Here is a 15,919-nt window from a genome sequence, read left to right as displayed (position 1 = left end):
TATTAGAACTAGTTAGCTGCTAGCTAACCTCAAACTTACCTTCTGATATGTTTATACCAATAGGCCAAAATCTGGTTTAATTAAACTGGGGATTTCAAAAAAGTGGCCTTTATTTTCCAATTTCTATAGCAAAACCAGCCATAAGTGAACATGGGTGCTCTTCAATATTTTTCCAGTATTAAATGAAAAAAGACCTCTGCCCCAGCCCACATTTCCTTTGTTGAATGAGTAGAGAAGACTGAGAAGTATCACTCACCCGTGATGTGGTTTGTCCCTTTTCCAGCCAGTGTGTTGGTAATAAAAGTCACCTTTCAGAGCTTTGGTCCCTGTAATGCCCGTCTTTCCTGTGTCCAGGAATAACCTTTGCTACTAGGCAGTCCTCTGGAAGATTTGTAGAAGGTTAAAGTGGAAAGGGACTTGGAAGCTCATAGAATCCATGCCTCTTCTTTTAGCATCAAGGAATTAGAAGTCCTGAGAGATGAAGAATGTTGTCTTCCAACTCAAACCATTTCTGAAGCCATTTCCCTGTTACTGCATTGCCCACAACCCTTCCCCATTGCTATCCTCATCCTGCTAATGCTGTTTTTAATGACTGACAGTCTGATTTTTCTCTGGCAGCAAACATTTTGCTTCACAGATTCCTACTTAAGGAAGAGAGGGGCTCCTCATTGTCACTGTACAGAGCAGGCTGGTCAGCTTTACACAGGTGTCAGATGAACCGTCACAGCCAGATTTGCATGTTGGCCTCAGGAGGGCTTCAAGGTCCAACATCTCGACGTAAGGAGCTTTTCCAGTTCTTTCATGCTCAGATAACAGTGCTAACTACAGCTGTTTCATCCCAAATCCCTATTTGAGGTCTTAACATCTATTCCATTTTGCCAACAAGGGTTATGCTGTTAACCCTCTGCACCGGATTTAGAGCTGACTGAGGCACTGCCTGGAAGGGTGAGAGAGACTAGAGCAATGAACCATCGCTGATTGTAGCACAGAATACTTCCCTGATACAGCAGGACTTGGCATGCCCTTTAGAAAACAAACAGGTGTTAACTTTGAAATCATTACACATCTCCCTGCCCAGCTTTAAATTAAGTGGAACCCTGACAGCTAGCTTTAAAACACATTGATGGGCTGGGCACAGTGGCTCACACCTCTAATCCCAGCATTTTGGGAGGCCGAGGCGGGCGGATTACCTGAGGTCGGGAGTTCAAGACCAGTCTGACCAACATGGAGAAACCCCGTCTCTACTAAAAATACAAAATTAGCCAGGCATGGTGGCACATACCTGTAATCCCAGCTACTCAGGAGGCTGAGGCTGGAGAAGCACTTGAACCCAGGAGGTGGAGGTTGCAGTGAGCCAAGATCGCACCATTGTACTCCAGCCTGGGCAAGAAGAGCGAAACTCTGTCTCAAAAAAAAATTAAAAAATGCATTGATGGCTGGGCGTGGTGGCTCATGCCTGTAATCCCAGCACTTTGGGAAGCTGAGGCGGGCAGATCATCTGAGGTCAGAAGTTCGAGACCAGCCTGGCCAACATGGTGAAACCCCATCTCAACTAAAAATACAAAAATTACCCAGGCATGGTGATAGGCATCTGTAATCCTAGCTGCTCAGAAGGCTGACACAGGAGAATCAAGAACCCAGGAGGTGGAGGTTGCAGTGAGCTGAGATCGCGCCATTGCCCTCCAGCCTGGGCAACAAGAGTGAAACTCCGTCTCAAAAAACAAACAAACAAATGCATTTAACTATTCCTGTGTAACAAATTATAAAGGGAAGCTGTAAAGTAAAGGTTTTTCTTATCCAAACAGATTGCTCTTCTTGAAAACAGCAGCCTGTGGTTATGTCAGAGATGCAAACACTGCTGAAGGCTACAGAGGGAAGCTGGTACTGGCTGCCGTTGAGGCTAAACACTGGGTGGGTTTTTGAAAGAGCTAATGTATTCCAGAAGATAACTCCCTTTGCCAGCCAGAGAAAGGAAGCCAAGAGTCCATCTTCCTTTCTCCCTAGCCCTATGAACTATTTTGGACTGGGGCTGGAACTAGCCTTCATCCCTACTGCCAGATGGGCTGAGCGTGAGGCTGGAAACGTGAACAGCTGGCACAGCAGAAGCTGGAGTAATACTCATTGCCACAAAGCTGGGCCTGCAGGATCAAATCACAGTTGGCCAGCTCTGGCTGGTCGACGCAGTCCCTGCCAGGGTCCCTGGGCTGGGCGGTGGGTGCTGCAGGACGACAGGGGAGAGAGAAGGTGGTGAGGAAGCTCTGTGTATGCTGAAAATTCTCACCTGCCATTTCATTTCCTTCAGAGGAACACAGCATTGTAACTGCCAGATTGAAAACGAAGTGCACTTAACCATACATACAAACTCTATGAGGGATGATGATTTCTACCTGTTTCTTGGCCTCACTTCAACATGCAGTGGTCCTCCCATTATTATTTGTGGCCTCAGCCCACTGAATAGCTCTTCCTAGACTCCCAAATATTTATTGACTGGATAATTAAACATCTCTTGAAGTTAACTCCTTATGTTTGAGACCTGAATTACTAAATGACAACTGTTCTTGCCTCTGGATTGGGAGAGCAGGTAGGATCAGCCCCACGTAAAATTTTGAGTTAGCAAGAGCTCTGTTATCTTTTCCCTTTCTCTGCTGGGTTCCTCCAACCATCAAAGTTTTGTCCCTTCAGTATCACCAGCTTATCTTAGTCACCTGGGTCCTCATCCTTCCAGTTTTTCACTTTCCCCAGAGGAAGAAATGCATATTAGACAAGGTAATAGGAAAACAGTCCTGTTAACGGTGGCTGTAATACTAACTACACTGAGAACAAAGGCCTTGTTTTCTCTCCCTCTGAATTTACTAGGAACGTCTGTATCTGATAACTCCCTATTAAGTTTCATTCAGCTGGGTGTGGTGGCTCATGCCTGTAATCCCAGCACTTTGGGAGACCAAGGCGGGCGGATCACGAGGTCAGGAGTTTGAGACCAGCCTGGCCAATATGGTGAAACCCCGTCTCTACTAAAAATGCAAAAATTAGCCAGGCATGGTGGCGTGCCCCTGTAGTCCCAGCTACTCGGGAAGCTGAGGCAGAAGAATCGCTTGAACCCAGGAGGCAGAGGTTACAGTGAGCTGAGACCACACCACTGCACTCCAGCCTGGGTGACAGAGCAAGATTCTGTCTTTAAAAAAAAAAAAAAAAAGTTTCATTCTACTGCTTCATCTCTCTTCTGGAAGGGGTTCTTAAAACTCAGCTGACTTAGACCAGAGTGGTACCTTCCCTGAAGTCAGACCTCAGGCAGCCAGAGAAAGCTTATCTTTCTCCTCTCTCCCCTTGTTTACTCACAAAATACCACTAAAAGACTGTACCTAGCAGCGAACAACCTTACAAAGGTTTGGTATATTGGTATAACCAGACTATTACCTACCTAAATTTATATAGATAACAAAGCCATTAATGCATATTATTTCTAAAAATCTGTAACTTTGGTATCAACTCTGAGCTGGTACAGCCCAAGACCTATCATAGTGGGAACTCAGCATAGTGATTAAGCACGCCAGCTCTGGACCCAGACTGCCCGGGCTCAATCCGGGCTCTGCCACTTGCCAGCTGGGTAACTCTGGGCAAGTTGCTTAAGACCTTTATGCACATTTCTTCATCTGTGAAATGGGACTAATAACAGCAACCTACTTCACAGCGATGTTGAGAAGTCCTCCCAGTAGAGCTACGTCCCTTTTACCTCAGCCTGACCACCCCCAAGGCCTCCTACCCTGGTGCTAACACTGAAATTCAATGTGCCACCCAACCATGAGTAGGGCAGGGTTAGGCAGCCTCACACCGTATGACCCAACAAAAAATGAACAGGTGAGAGCAGCCAGCAGAGGACCAGAGGAGAGTGGCCAGACTGAGGCCATGTCTGTCCCATTTGGGACACACATCTCAGGCCATTTCAGCGTGGTGACCAAGTATCAGGCAAGTTTCTCATTGTAGTTTGGTTTTCCATATAATCCCATCTGGAGCTAATCACAAACATAATGTCTAGGTCCTCTTGACAGTTCTCTCACTGTGAATCTGCATTTTGCTTTGTCTCACAGCCTTGATTTGGTTATTATGTAGACAAGGTCAATTTTCTGGGCATGATACAGGTGAAAAGTAGTCCCTGGAGTGTGGTGCTTTCGCCAATGTAACTCCATCATTGTGCAGGCAGGCACTTAGTCACCAAGTATCTGAGTGTCGCGGCTTTTGTAGCTCGGTGAGCAGGAGGGAATGGAAGGAAGAACGAGTTTTAACGCTCCCGTTCACCGAGCTGCGAGCGGCGGGAACATTTGTCCCTGTAACACCCCCTTGGGGCTCCGCGGTTGCTGGCATCTCCGAGTTTTCGGGCGCCACCATGTTCCCCTTGTCTATACGTTAGCACCCAGTGCGGAAGCCGCCTGTGTCGTGGGCTGAGCGCGGGGCCGCCACGGGTGCGGGATCCGGGTCAGTCCCGCGCCGGTAGCGCCAGCGGAGCACAGCCTGCCCGGCCAAGTGGGCGGAGCGAGACGGTGGGCGGAGCGAGGCCCCGGACAGAGGTCAAGGCGGCGGGCTGGCGAAGCGGCAGGAAGGAACCCTGTAACCCTCCCTCCCGCTCGCCGAGCAACAGGTGAGAAAAAAGCCGCTGGGCAACATTTCCAGCCACAACATGAGCACCTAGTGATGCCAAGCACTGAGCTGGGCCCTGGGGAGGCGATCTCTAAAGAGATCATAGACAGGAAGCCGACAAGTCAGTCCCACTCACAAAGCAACATTTCAGCCAGACCTTCAACTTCTAGTACTGGCCAGTCTCCACCCTCAGCCTGGCAGCCAGGAAGCAGCCAGGCCTGCCCCTCTAAGTGTAACCGTGCTCCTGGCATGGCGCTGCAGCCGTGATTGTCAGGAATGCCCAGAAGACCAGGCAGGAAGGGCCCTGGCACCTCCGAGCCTGGCATACTCCCCCAAGGTCTGTATCAGGCCTGTGACAATTGGCAGCTTGGCCCGAGGTACCACTCTGTCTTCAGTCCCTCAGTGAACAAGAACCAAGGACACAAGGAAGCACAGGCTGGGGGGTGAGCAAAGCCCTATCCCCCTTTCCCTCCTGCTTATTTGAACATATCTCTTGTAAGTGTGAACTCTGAACCACAATCTGTTTCATCAGTTCTGATATGCACTTATTTTCACATCTCTCAAGTTGGTTTGCATCCTAATTGATGGTATCAGAATTGTGTCGTTTCACTGGCAGCATTTTTTTCTTGGTACAAAAATAATGCATCTTACAGGCAATTTGGATTTGTTGAAGTATGATAGAGTAGTAGCTAGAGGAGGTAAGGCTACAATATCAAATATCAAATGATGCAAGTAAGATTCCACTTAGGTACAAGTATAGTAAGTTCGTGGGGGTAAAAAATAAACATGGGGAGTCAAAAGACATGGGCTCTAGTCCCAGGTAGGCCACATTTGCGGTGTGACCGGTGGAAACACCACTTACGCTCTCTGCATACCTGTCTCATTTGTAAAATGATGATGATAATCCCTGCCCTTTCCTTTCTGGGTTATATGGTCAAATGTCCATAAAGGCACTTTTCAGCCACAGAACACCTTTTTGCCACCCTGATTACAGTGGACAGATTTTAGTGGTCTGCCTTAAGTTTTAAGTTTTATAATGAAATTCCAGTCAGTCATATGTCTCAAAATTGGTGAGTCTGAATGTCCTGCATGCATTAATGTCTATTAAGCTATCTCCAGGGGCCCAGCAGAGCATCATTTCCTTCGTCTCCACTACAGCCCTCTCAGGTGGTGGAGCAGCCCCACTGTAGACAGGAGGAAAATGAGGCTCAGGAAGGTAAGCCCCTTGCCCCAAGTCACACTACCAGCAACTGGCAGGGTGAGCCAGGATTCAAACCAGAGTCCCTCAGACTGCAGAGCCAGCCCTCGAGAACCAGTAAATCTACTGGGGAATGTCCTTCCCATCCCTGGATATAGACCTTTCCTACCTGGTGAGACCACCTTCACCTCGGTGCTGCGGCTGACTGCCTGACTCCCCCGGTAGGCGCTGCATGTGTAGGAGCCCTCATCCCTGGCCCGCAAGTTGTAAATGAGCAGCGTGCCATCTGGGGACTGGTGGACACGGTGGCCATCAGCCTGCACAGGTAGCCCGTTCCTGGAGGAGAGAGGACACTGGGAGAGCCATCAAGGGCCTCTGGAGGCCTGGGAGACAGAGGGAAGAGGTAATCAAAGGCCATTCCAGAGCCAACCATTCCCACCCCTTGAGAGCAAACAGGTGGAGGACAAGGAGGAATCAAGAATGACCAAGGTTTCTAGGTTGGGTTACTGGGTGATGATGGTGCCCCTCCAACCTTGGGAGATCCAAGGCTGGGGTGAATGGCGAGGTTGTTTTCTGCTATTTCAAATTTGGGGTGCCTGTGAGATAGCAGGAGGCCTCAGATTTGAAGTCTGGAGCTCAAGAGTCCAGACCCAGATAGTGTGTCAGCATCGCACTGACGCAGCGAAGTGCATGTCTATGAGGTGGTCCAAGTCACATGGGGAGAAACCAAGGACAGGCCCTGAGGCACAGCAGAAGACAGTGGTTCCTGGAGCTGAGGGAAGGGAGAATTTCAAGAAGGAGCATACGGCAAGCAGAACAACACTACAGGTCACGTAAAGACTGTAAGCTGTCCAGTGGAGTTAGGGAGAGAGGCAGTGACCTTGGCCAGGACAGTGTCCTGGAACAGGGGCTGATGTGCGGCCCCACTGCAGGCCCTGAGAAGTGAGTAGGGAGATGAACAGGCAGAGGCAACCAACATGGACAGCTGTAAAGGGGACACTATGTCAGCATAGGGTCTGCAGGGACATAGAGGCTCAATGGAAGGTGGTTGTGAAGAGGGGAGTTCTATGCATGTTTGCTGCTGGAAAGATCCAGGAGAGGCCAACATGGAGAAGCAGGCCTGACAGGCTGATCAGGGGACGGCTGGACTGAGCATACCAGTGGGGAAACCTCTAGGGGCTCCCACCGCCTTCCCTGGGCTCAAGGCCACACAAGACACAGATGCCCTCCGCAATCGCGTCACCTCTCCCAGCCAGTGCACAGGCCGGTTCCCATCCTGGTGTCCTCTCTCAAATGCCCACCTTTGGCACTTGCTGCTTCCTCTACCAAGAACATCCTTTGCCATCCTTAGCTATTAAGGTGCAGCCAAAGTCATTTCCTGGCCCTCTTCCTTGACACTCCTCTGTGCACAGACAGCAGTTGCAACAAAACACATCTGGAGCTCCTGGGACGCTGGGCCATCTGCCCGGGAGTACTCTGGGGCTCAGGTGACCCCAGGATCCCCAGAACCTAGCCTAGTCCTGACACATTACAGGGAAGGAGGAGGCAAAACATTTCTACTAAATGAATGGACAAATATAAAACCAATTGATCTAGGGTAAAAGACCACCAAAGTCCCCAAAGCTGAGTGTAGTCCAGTGGTTCACAGCGGAGAGATTTTGCCACCGGGGGACATTTGGCAGTGGGTCTGGAGCCATTCTTTATTGTCATGACTTTGGGGAGGTGGCCCCTGGCATCTAGTGGGTAGATGTCCTGGATGCTGCTAAACATCCTGCAAAGCACAGGACAGCCCTCAGCAACCAAAACTTACCAGCTGCAAACTGTCAGCGGTGCTGAGGTTAGGAAACCTTAGTGTAGCCCAACCAGCAGACAGCCAGTGGCCCTACAGAGCAAAGCTCTGTAGGGATGAGGGTGCTGCAGCCCTCTCCCCTGGCACCAGGCCTGGAAGCCGGAATGGAAGCAGTGGTGACAGTTACATCCCTGGCAGAAAGGTGGACACCCACACCTGAGGTTGTGAAGGTCTGGGGACAGGGACAACTTGGAATAGAGCCTTTACCTGGACCACCTGATGTTCACACTTTCTCCTGCTACCACACACAATAGCCTGGCGGTATCACCCTCTGGCACTGTCACAGTAGGCGGCAGTCCTGAGATTGTCAGCTCCCCTGGGCACAAGGACAAGTCATTGTCAGCCACTATGAAGATCCTGCCCTACCCATGCCACCTGACCTCAAAGGCCACTCAGGACTGCTGCTTTACCCAGAACTCTGAGCTGGACCCATCGCTGGTCTCGGTCCTGCCCATTGAAAGCGACACAGGTGTAGAAGCCGCCATCTTCTACAGCCACTCGGCTAATGACCAGGGAGCCATCAGGCTGCAGCTGGTGTCTGGGGACCAAGTACAGCCAGTTGGCTCCAACCCAAGGAGCCTCCCCTCTCCTCCAGCTCCGTCCCTCGAGCATGGGGTCAGGGAGGGAACACAAGGTCTTCTAGGTCCCTGGTGAGAGGCTAAGCATCCCCTAGTGTTTGGTGGGGTCTGACGGAAGGACCATTTGGCCTCAGACTTTAGACCTGCAGCTGCTGGCACTTTCAGTGGTGCAATCTCAGCTCACTGCAACCTCTGCCACCTGGGTTCAAGCAATTCTCCCTCAGCCTCCCGAGTAGCTGGGATTACAGGCATGTGCCACCACGCCTGGCTATTTTTGTATTTTTAGTAGAGATGGGGTTTCAGCATCTTGGACAGGCTGGTCTTGAACTCCTGACCTCATGATCCACCCCCGTCTCGGCCTCCCATAGCGCTGGGATTACAGGCATGAGCCACTGCGCCTGGCCGAAAATGTCTGGCTTTTAAGCTTAACTGTATAAACCATTTCAAGTTTTCTGATACAAAATTTCGGTTTGGGTTTCTAGTTTTTGCTATACTCATTTAGTGGGCTCAAATACTGGTTCTGCTGCTTATAAGCTGTGTGATGTTAAGCTTCTGTGTGTAAAATGGGGGAAAAACAGCACCTGCTCAATATGGCTTTTTTGCAGGTCACGTGATAGAGAACAAGCCTCATACTCAGTGCCTGCTCAGTAAAGGGTAGCCATTATGGTTACAGCTGGGAATGTGTTCTGACTCCATTTTCTTCTTCCGTCATCACCTCTGTTAGCTGGCCTCTTATTTCTGTCCACTAACCACATTCTGGAAAGGCCCAGAGACTCAAATGTTAGCCAACCCAAGGAGCCCTTTGCCCAGCTGCTCCATCTCTCGAGAGGCCCTGGAGTCTGGCTCAGGACTGGCCATGACAATGCCCTAGCAGCTCCCTTCCCCGGTGGCCTCCATAGGATAAGATGGGGCTGGAGGCAGAATAGGAGGAAGGGGAGAGGAGTCAAATAAACCTGGGAGAAGAGACAGGCTGCCCATCTCTCTGCCACTCGATGGCTGGGGGCGGGAAGCCTTCGGCACGGCAGGTCATCCGGATCCGCTGGCCTGGACTGGCATCCACCACCCGGGGCTGGTTCTGGTCCAAACGCAGCCTGCCAAACAAGCAGCCCACAGCATGAGGGGCCCTTGCCGCTGCCCCCGCCTACTCCCATGGGCACCTCTGCACAAGCCTGGTGGCCCCTTCTCCCTCTCCAGCCAGATTCAGCTTCCTAAAATCCCCTGCCTTGTTCTGGTTAGGAAATGGTCAATAACTACCTGGGGTGAAGTCTAAAGCTGCCTCCCCACCACTACCACTCCCTGCCCATCCACCATAGCTGGCCAGACACACCCACCAGCCAGGATCCCCATCTGTCACCCCCCACCCTGCACATTTGCCACTAGGTCTTTGAGTTGGGCACCCCCTCCGGTCCTCCACACCCCCTCTGTAAACTGAACCATTCCTCAAGGCCAGCTCAAGACGCTCCCCAAAGAAGCCGGCTCAGGCCCTCTAGCTCTGTGTGCCCTTCCCTTCCTCAGTTCCTGAGTCCTGAGCCTGGGGAACTGCACCGTTCCCAGAAGCTTCCTCCTCAAGAGGCCCAGCTCTGGGAGCCCTGTTTTTCTAGGCCTGGCCTCCCAGAGCCCTGAGCAGGGGCTGGCAAGGCCTGGTCACAGCAGACGTTCCTCTCCTTATCCACTGAGACCCCCGGCCCTGGCCCTGGCGTGGGGGAGGGCAAGATGGCATTGCTGAGTTCTTACCTGTTTGCAGGCTGTGGGTGTGAAGAGGGGATGGCCCCCAGGGGCCCAGCAGCCCCCGCTTGGCCAAAGTCCTGAGCTGGGTCCCTGGGCTGAGGGAAGCGGCTCAGCTCAGCCTCAGACAGCACGGCCATGTCACCCCCTGTCATGAGGCCAGGAGAAACAAGGTGTGAGCTGTGAGGAAAAGGGAGTGGAAGGAAGGGCAGGCCATGAGACCAACAGGGACTTACGGAGCAATGAGGGCCACAGGGTAGTCCCTGCCAGCAGGAGGAATTGACTCAGAGAGACACCCTGGGCCCCTCTAGCGTGAGGCAGCCCTCGGTCAGGCTCCCCATCCTGGCCTTCCCACTCGGGCCCCTGAGAACGCACTGGTGGATGGGGTGGGGACAGAGACCTATGATGCGAAGTTGGATCTTCTGGGAGTCGCGGCCTGGCCGGGTGCTGCCACAGCTGTAGGTGCCCGCGTCCTCTGCCTGCAGGGGGTGGATGATCAGGGAGCCGTCGGACTGCAGCCTGTGCCTGAGTGGGGTGGTGTGGGGGGACATGAGCTCTGGGCTCCCATGGGCAACAGTGAGTCTTCCCTCAGCCTCGGTGCTCGTGCCAGAGGGGACCAGAGTCCACAGAGCACCCACCCACCCCAAGTGAGGCTGGGGGAATATGCTTCAGGGGAGGTGGAGGGAGCTGTCACGTGAACCTGTCAGAGGAGGTCGGGGGGGCTGTCACACACACCTGTCAGAGGAGGTCGGGGGGCCGTCACACACACCTGTCAGAGGAGGTCGGGGGGCCGTCACACACACCTGTCAGAGGAGGTCGGGGGGCCGTCACACACACCTGTCAGAGGAGGAGGGGGTCTGTCACACCTATCAGAGGAGGTGGGGGAGCTGTCACACACACCTGTCAGGGAAGGTAGAGGGGCTGTCACACCTGTCAGAGGAGGTGGGGGGACTCTCACCCACCTGTCAGAGGAGATGGGCTGGCCATCTTTCTGCCAGGCAGCCTGGGATTCCGGGGCAGTGTCGTCTGAGCAGGAGAGCCGCACCAACTGCCCCAGGGCTGCCTGCACCAACGAGGGCTCCACACCTGCCAAGCTAATCCTGGAGAGGTGGGAAGTGAGATCTGCTGACTGGCATGAGCGCCAGGACCAGAACCACCCTAAGCAGTGTGTTCCATGACAGACAGCTTGGGGCCCATCCTGTCACAGGCACTTTTGGGGCTAGAGGGTCCCTATGGGAGGCAGAGCCCCAGAAGCCCATGGATTCAGGAATCCACCCTCCCCAACCTGCCCCCGGCTCCCCCAAGCATCGCTGCCTCAACCTGTTCTTGTAGCAGCAACAAGGTAGGTGCAAAGCCCAAGGGGTGGGGAGAGGTCGGGAGGGACGGCACACACCAGGTTCATGTGGGGGCTAAACTACACGCTCGACCCATGTGGAACATAACGTTTTTAATTTTGTTTTTAACCTTCCCAAATCCTTCATTAATATGACCCAGTCCCAAGAGTCATCTTGACCAGAACCCACACCTGTGAGGTATACAGGGCAGAAGGTAATGCCACCATTTTACAGGTCAAGAAACTGAGGCTTGGAAAAGTTGGGTGACTTGCCAAAGGTCACGAAGCCAATAAACTTTTCCAGCCAGACAGGCCCCGGGGTATACTGGCGAGATCTGATGGAGGACCCCGGAGCCACCATCTGCACAGATGTCTATTAGACATCAGAGTAGCCTCAAGTCTCTGAAGCCCCAGCTTCTCCATCTGTAGAATGATGGCAACAAGGCCCACCAGGCAGGGCTCTCGGGAGAAACAGAAGTTAGGGATGGGGAGGGAGGGCCGGCTGACTTCAGGGGTTTAGCTCCAACTGGCATGCTCCTTGTCTGGGTGTCCTAACCCCCTCACCTGGGGAAGGTGGGCCTCACCTGTAGGAGGAGCTGTGGAAGGGTGGCGCTGGTGATCCGGCATCTCCACCCAGTCCAGGGGCCCTGGACCCAAGCTCCTGCCCCCAAGGCCATTCTCCAAAGGCCTGGGTGTGGGGGGCCTCCCCTGGCCCAGGCTGTTGGTCTTGCCGCCAGAGACCACCAGAAGGCCAGGGCTTTCTCTGCACCGCGGCCCCTGTACTGTGCTGGCTGGGTTCCTGCTCGCCTGCAGGACTGCTGCCGCCACCATCCGTGTGGGTGCTCCTTCCAGAAGCCCCAAGCTGGGGACGACGGGGCCCATGGAGAGATCCCTGGCAGCTGCTCATGCACTCTTGCTCCGAGGCAAAGTTATTGGCATTGCCATAGCAGCCACCATACCAGAAGCGGTTACATTGGCCCACAGAGGCAACGAAGTACCAGCGGGCAGCCCAGTCTGCGCAAGAGCCATGGGCACTGGGCAGCAGGCACCGCACGGGGTAGGCTGCGGGGCATGGGTGTGATATAAGTCACTGAGGTGCCCAGTACTAAAGCTGCACCCTCCATCCTCTCAGCCTCTGACTCAGGAAGCAGGCCCTTCCCCATTTATAAAGCATGTCTACACCCCTGTCTAGGGGCCTGACCTGGCCCTGGGATCCAGGATGCTTCCACCAGAGTCTGTCCACTGTGCAGACCTGCCCCCGGCTGGTGCCACAGCAGCCTTCACCCACAGAGCTAGAGCCTCTGGGAGGTCAGGGCCAGGGCTCCCTGGGCCGGCTCCCTTGGACCTTTGGCCTTCCCTGCCACCAGACCACCTGGAGTCACATGCAAAGTGAGCCCAGAGGGTGACCCTGCCTGCTTAGCTTGTGATAGGGACACAGCCTGAGCCACCCAGGGCATGTGAAGATGCCCAGCAAGGGCCTGCCCTTGTCCCCAGGATGCTGCACTGACTGGCCACTGAGCCCACCTCCAGCACCCAGCCTGCCATTCCAGCAGCCCTCGCCAGCATGGCCTGACCCATCTCTCCACATTTAGACATGACCATGGGTGCCTCCTGCGAGCCCTGACCACAGCCCTAGCCCGGCTTTTGAGGTCCTCATGATGGTTCCCAGCAGCTCTACTCATTCATCCAGGGCTGCAACCTCAAAGACCTCCCTGCCCCCTAACCTCCCTCTAGCACTCAGCTCCTGCTACTCCACCCACATTCCAGGCAGGGTCAGGGCACCCCTGCCCATCCTGGCACTAACTGCCCTGCACTGGCTCTGCCTCAGAAGGGGCTGACTCCCAAGCACGAGACTGCCTCCCAGCCCCTTGGGATCCCCACCTCCCACCCTCCCCAGTTCCCAGAAGCAGCCAGAAGGCCACAGGTTCAAACTGCTGGATGCGAGAACACTCTGGCACTGCTCTCTGGCCTGGCACCTAGCAGGCAATCAACATTTGTGGTAGGAATGAATGAATAACTGAGCTGGTAGGAAGGTCTTTGGTCCTGGGTGGGGGCTGGAGGCATGGTGGGAGCAGAGTCTACCCATCGAGGGGGAGGAGAGGGGGTGTCCACTCACCATGGCTGGGCTGGCCCACACAGCCTTCCCCAAGAGGACCGGCTGCTGTGGCCACGTTGTCATAGCAACAGCCAAACTGGGAGCCCCGGCACTCACTGGGCTCATTCTGCTGGGCCTGGGGCTGGTGGGTGTTGTGGACCTGGGGAGGAAACCCATGATTGGGAAGTGGGCAGTGGATCTGGCCATTGTTGGGGACTCTGGGCTGCCACGGGGAGGATGGCAGGAAGGAGGAGCCAGAACCCCAGCCCAGGGGAGATCAGAGGCCAGGAGAATGTTGGATGAAACCCCTGATCCACCCCAGGCCCATCTTTGAAGCCCGGTGCCCTCCAGAGGATGACCCAGGCCAGCAGGTTTGCAGGGACCTCCTTTCTCCGAGGCCAAAGCGGCAAAGATCCTGGGTCACAGTGACACTGAGCAGGCTCACGGGCTGGCCTCCTGCTCCCCTCCCCCAGGTCAGACACTTACTGTAGAAGCCACTGCCCTTGACCTGGGCCTGCCCCCGGTGCTGTCACCGCCATACGACTTTGTGCAGCCAGCGTGATGGGGCCCCTCAGCGACAGATACCCTGTCAGGGCAGCACCCGTACCTAGGCAGACATCACACAGCCCCTCACTGCCCAGCCTGCCCCCACGCTCCCTGCATCCCAGGACCCAGGCTCTGAGGCTCCCCATGGTGGGGGCTGACAGGGTGGGGACCCGGGTGGGAGAGGATGTGTCCCCGTGTGCAGGGCAGGCCATTTTGTGTGCCGCAATCTCTGCCTAAATCCACCGACTCTTAGCAGCTACCAGGGAGGGCAGCCGTAACACAATAAATGGTGGCTGTGCCCCTCATAACTGGCAGAGCCTCAGTTACACAGCCCACAAAACAAAGAAGGGGGATGTTCATCCGAGCCTGACCAAATGTCAGTTCACAGCGGGGGTTACAAAACAGCAGCAGATGGGAGACAGGGCAGAAGAGGGGGTTCAAAGGAACCCACCATTTACTCCACACCCACCCACCAGGTGCCACGAGGCAAGGTGAAAGGAGGGAGGAGGCAAGGTGAAAGGAGGGAGGGTGCCCGGCGCCCTCTCTGTGCCAGGCATGCTGTGATGCACTTCACCCTCACAGGAACCCCATCATGATTGTCATCATTCCCATTTCTCAGAAGAGGAACCCAAGATCAGAGAGGTTAAGTCACGTGGCCCAAGTCACCCAGCACATAGCCGGTGAGTGTCTGAGCTGGAAACTGCCCACAAAGTCTGGGCCCAGAAGCACCTGGTCTCTGAGACAGCACATTGGGGATGCGTTCAGGGCAGGCCATAGAAGGAGGAGGAGGGGCAGAGGGAGGGCACTTGGCAGGAGTGGGATGACTCGGACCCAATCCATAAGGCGGGAGTGGCCGGGGCTGTTAGGAAGATTGTGAGGAGTTGGTTGGCCCTCGTCCAGCCTTTACTGTGGGTTCCCTGAGCCTGGTTAGATCTGAGAGCTAGAATCGCACCCAGAGCCTTCTCGGAGTCTCAGGCTGTGTTTCCACACGCTGACACTCTGCAGCAAGGTGGGAGTTTGTGTCCCTACTTGGCACATCAAGAAACTCAGCCACAGGAAGCCAAGTCCCCAAGATCTCATGCTCAGGGCAGCCCAAGGAGGAAAGCTTGGGCATCCTATTCCTGAGCTCTGCACACCCACCCCAGCCCTCCTCTGATCAGAGATGTTGGCCCACCCACGGGGTCCCACCTTCCCTCTTTGATGGGGGAGGAGGAAGACCTGTCTCCAGCACCCACCTGCTCTGCTGACAGGGGGCCCCAGGGCAGCCTTGCCACTGAGGCCCGAGAGATGCCGTGTGGCCATCGGGGCAGCACCCGTGAGGACTGTGTCTGCAGTCGTGGGGCCCTGAGCCTGACCACAGGGGTTGCTGGTATGGGGGCTGCTGCAGAGAGGGAGCGGGGCCCAGGGCTGACAGGTGGGTGCCTTGGTCGCCCCTGGGGTCACCTCGTTCTCCCCTGTGGTCACCCCTGGCTGAAGAGTGTTCCTGGGCTGCCCACCACTGGCCTCTGGAGTCTAGAAAGAAGAAGCAAAAGACACACAGTGCGTCCACCTGGCTCCTCCCCTCCACCCCTGTCCACGTTGGACCCACCTTCCTCCGTCCCCTGGACCATTCTCCCCTCCACCATGGCTGCACCCAACTGTGACCCCCACACCCCCAGGTACCATCCACTCAGACACAAAAACTACAGGGCTCTGAGTGGGGGCTGGGACCAAGCTCTCACCTGAGGCAGGGGACTCCTGAGGGCCCAACGGCATCCAGGGGTTGCTGGCAGGGGTGTGCACATCCTGCATGCTGGGGACCTCTGCAGGGAGCCGGGAGGTCCATGTGGGATGGAGAGGGAGGAAGAGAGGATGGACCTGAGCTGTGGCCAGCCCTGCCCAGCACTGGCTTCTACCCCACTGCCCAGGCAGGGCCTGGGAACCTGAGACAGCCCAAGGGAAAAGGAGCATGACCCGGGATTTC

At 54.8% G+C, this 15,919-nt stretch overlaps 1 protein-coding gene across 3 annotated transcripts in view; it reads right to left on the bottom strand.

Annotated features, from left to right (window-relative positions):
• Nucleotides 1-92: 92 nt before the first annotated feature.
• PAPLN (papilin, proteoglycan like sulfated glycoprotein) overlaps nucleotides 93-15,919 on the bottom strand; it is a 35,167-nt gene continuing 19,340 nt past the window's right edge. The window contains exons 14-27 of one of the 3 annotated variants that reach the window (XM_063596301.1): nucleotides 15,678-15,758; nucleotides 15,192-15,468; nucleotides 13,897-14,017; nucleotides 13,432-13,570; nucleotides 11,900-12,377; nucleotides 10,945-11,082; nucleotides 10,383-10,507; nucleotides 9,992-10,130; nucleotides 9,211-9,348; nucleotides 8,090-8,217; nucleotides 7,887-7,995; nucleotides 6,000-6,166; nucleotides 2,041-2,218; nucleotides 93-1,023 (exon numbers count right to left, since the gene is read on the bottom strand). In XM_063596301.1, coding sequence (XP_063452371.1) covers nucleotides 2,049-2,218; nucleotides 6,000-6,166; nucleotides 7,887-7,995; nucleotides 8,090-8,217; nucleotides 9,211-9,348; nucleotides 9,992-10,130; nucleotides 10,383-10,507; nucleotides 10,945-11,082; nucleotides 11,900-12,377; nucleotides 13,432-13,570; nucleotides 13,897-14,017; nucleotides 15,192-15,468; nucleotides 15,678-15,758 — 2,210 coding nt within the window. In that variant the 3' untranslated portion in view covers nucleotides 93-1,023; nucleotides 2,041-2,048. Of the gene's footprint in view, nucleotides 6,167-7,886; nucleotides 7,996-8,089; nucleotides 8,218-9,210; nucleotides 9,349-9,991; nucleotides 10,131-10,382; nucleotides 10,508-10,944; nucleotides 11,083-11,899; nucleotides 12,378-13,431; nucleotides 13,571-13,896; nucleotides 14,018-15,191; nucleotides 15,469-15,677; nucleotides 15,759-15,919 lie in introns of all 3 variants that reach the window. The other 2 variants (XM_034937777.3, XM_063596300.1) reach the window with 2 other exon arrangements.

The sequence above is a fragment of the Pan paniscus genome, chromosome 15 (genome assembly GCF_029289425.2).
Source record: "Pan paniscus chromosome 15, NHGRI_mPanPan1-v2.0_pri, whole genome shotgun sequence".
Taxonomy (NCBI): Eukaryota; Metazoa; Chordata; class Mammalia; order Primates; family Hominidae; genus Pan; species Pan paniscus.
The sequence above is the reverse complement of the archived record's forward strand: the minus strand, read 5'-3'. Positions and strand labels throughout refer to the sequence as shown.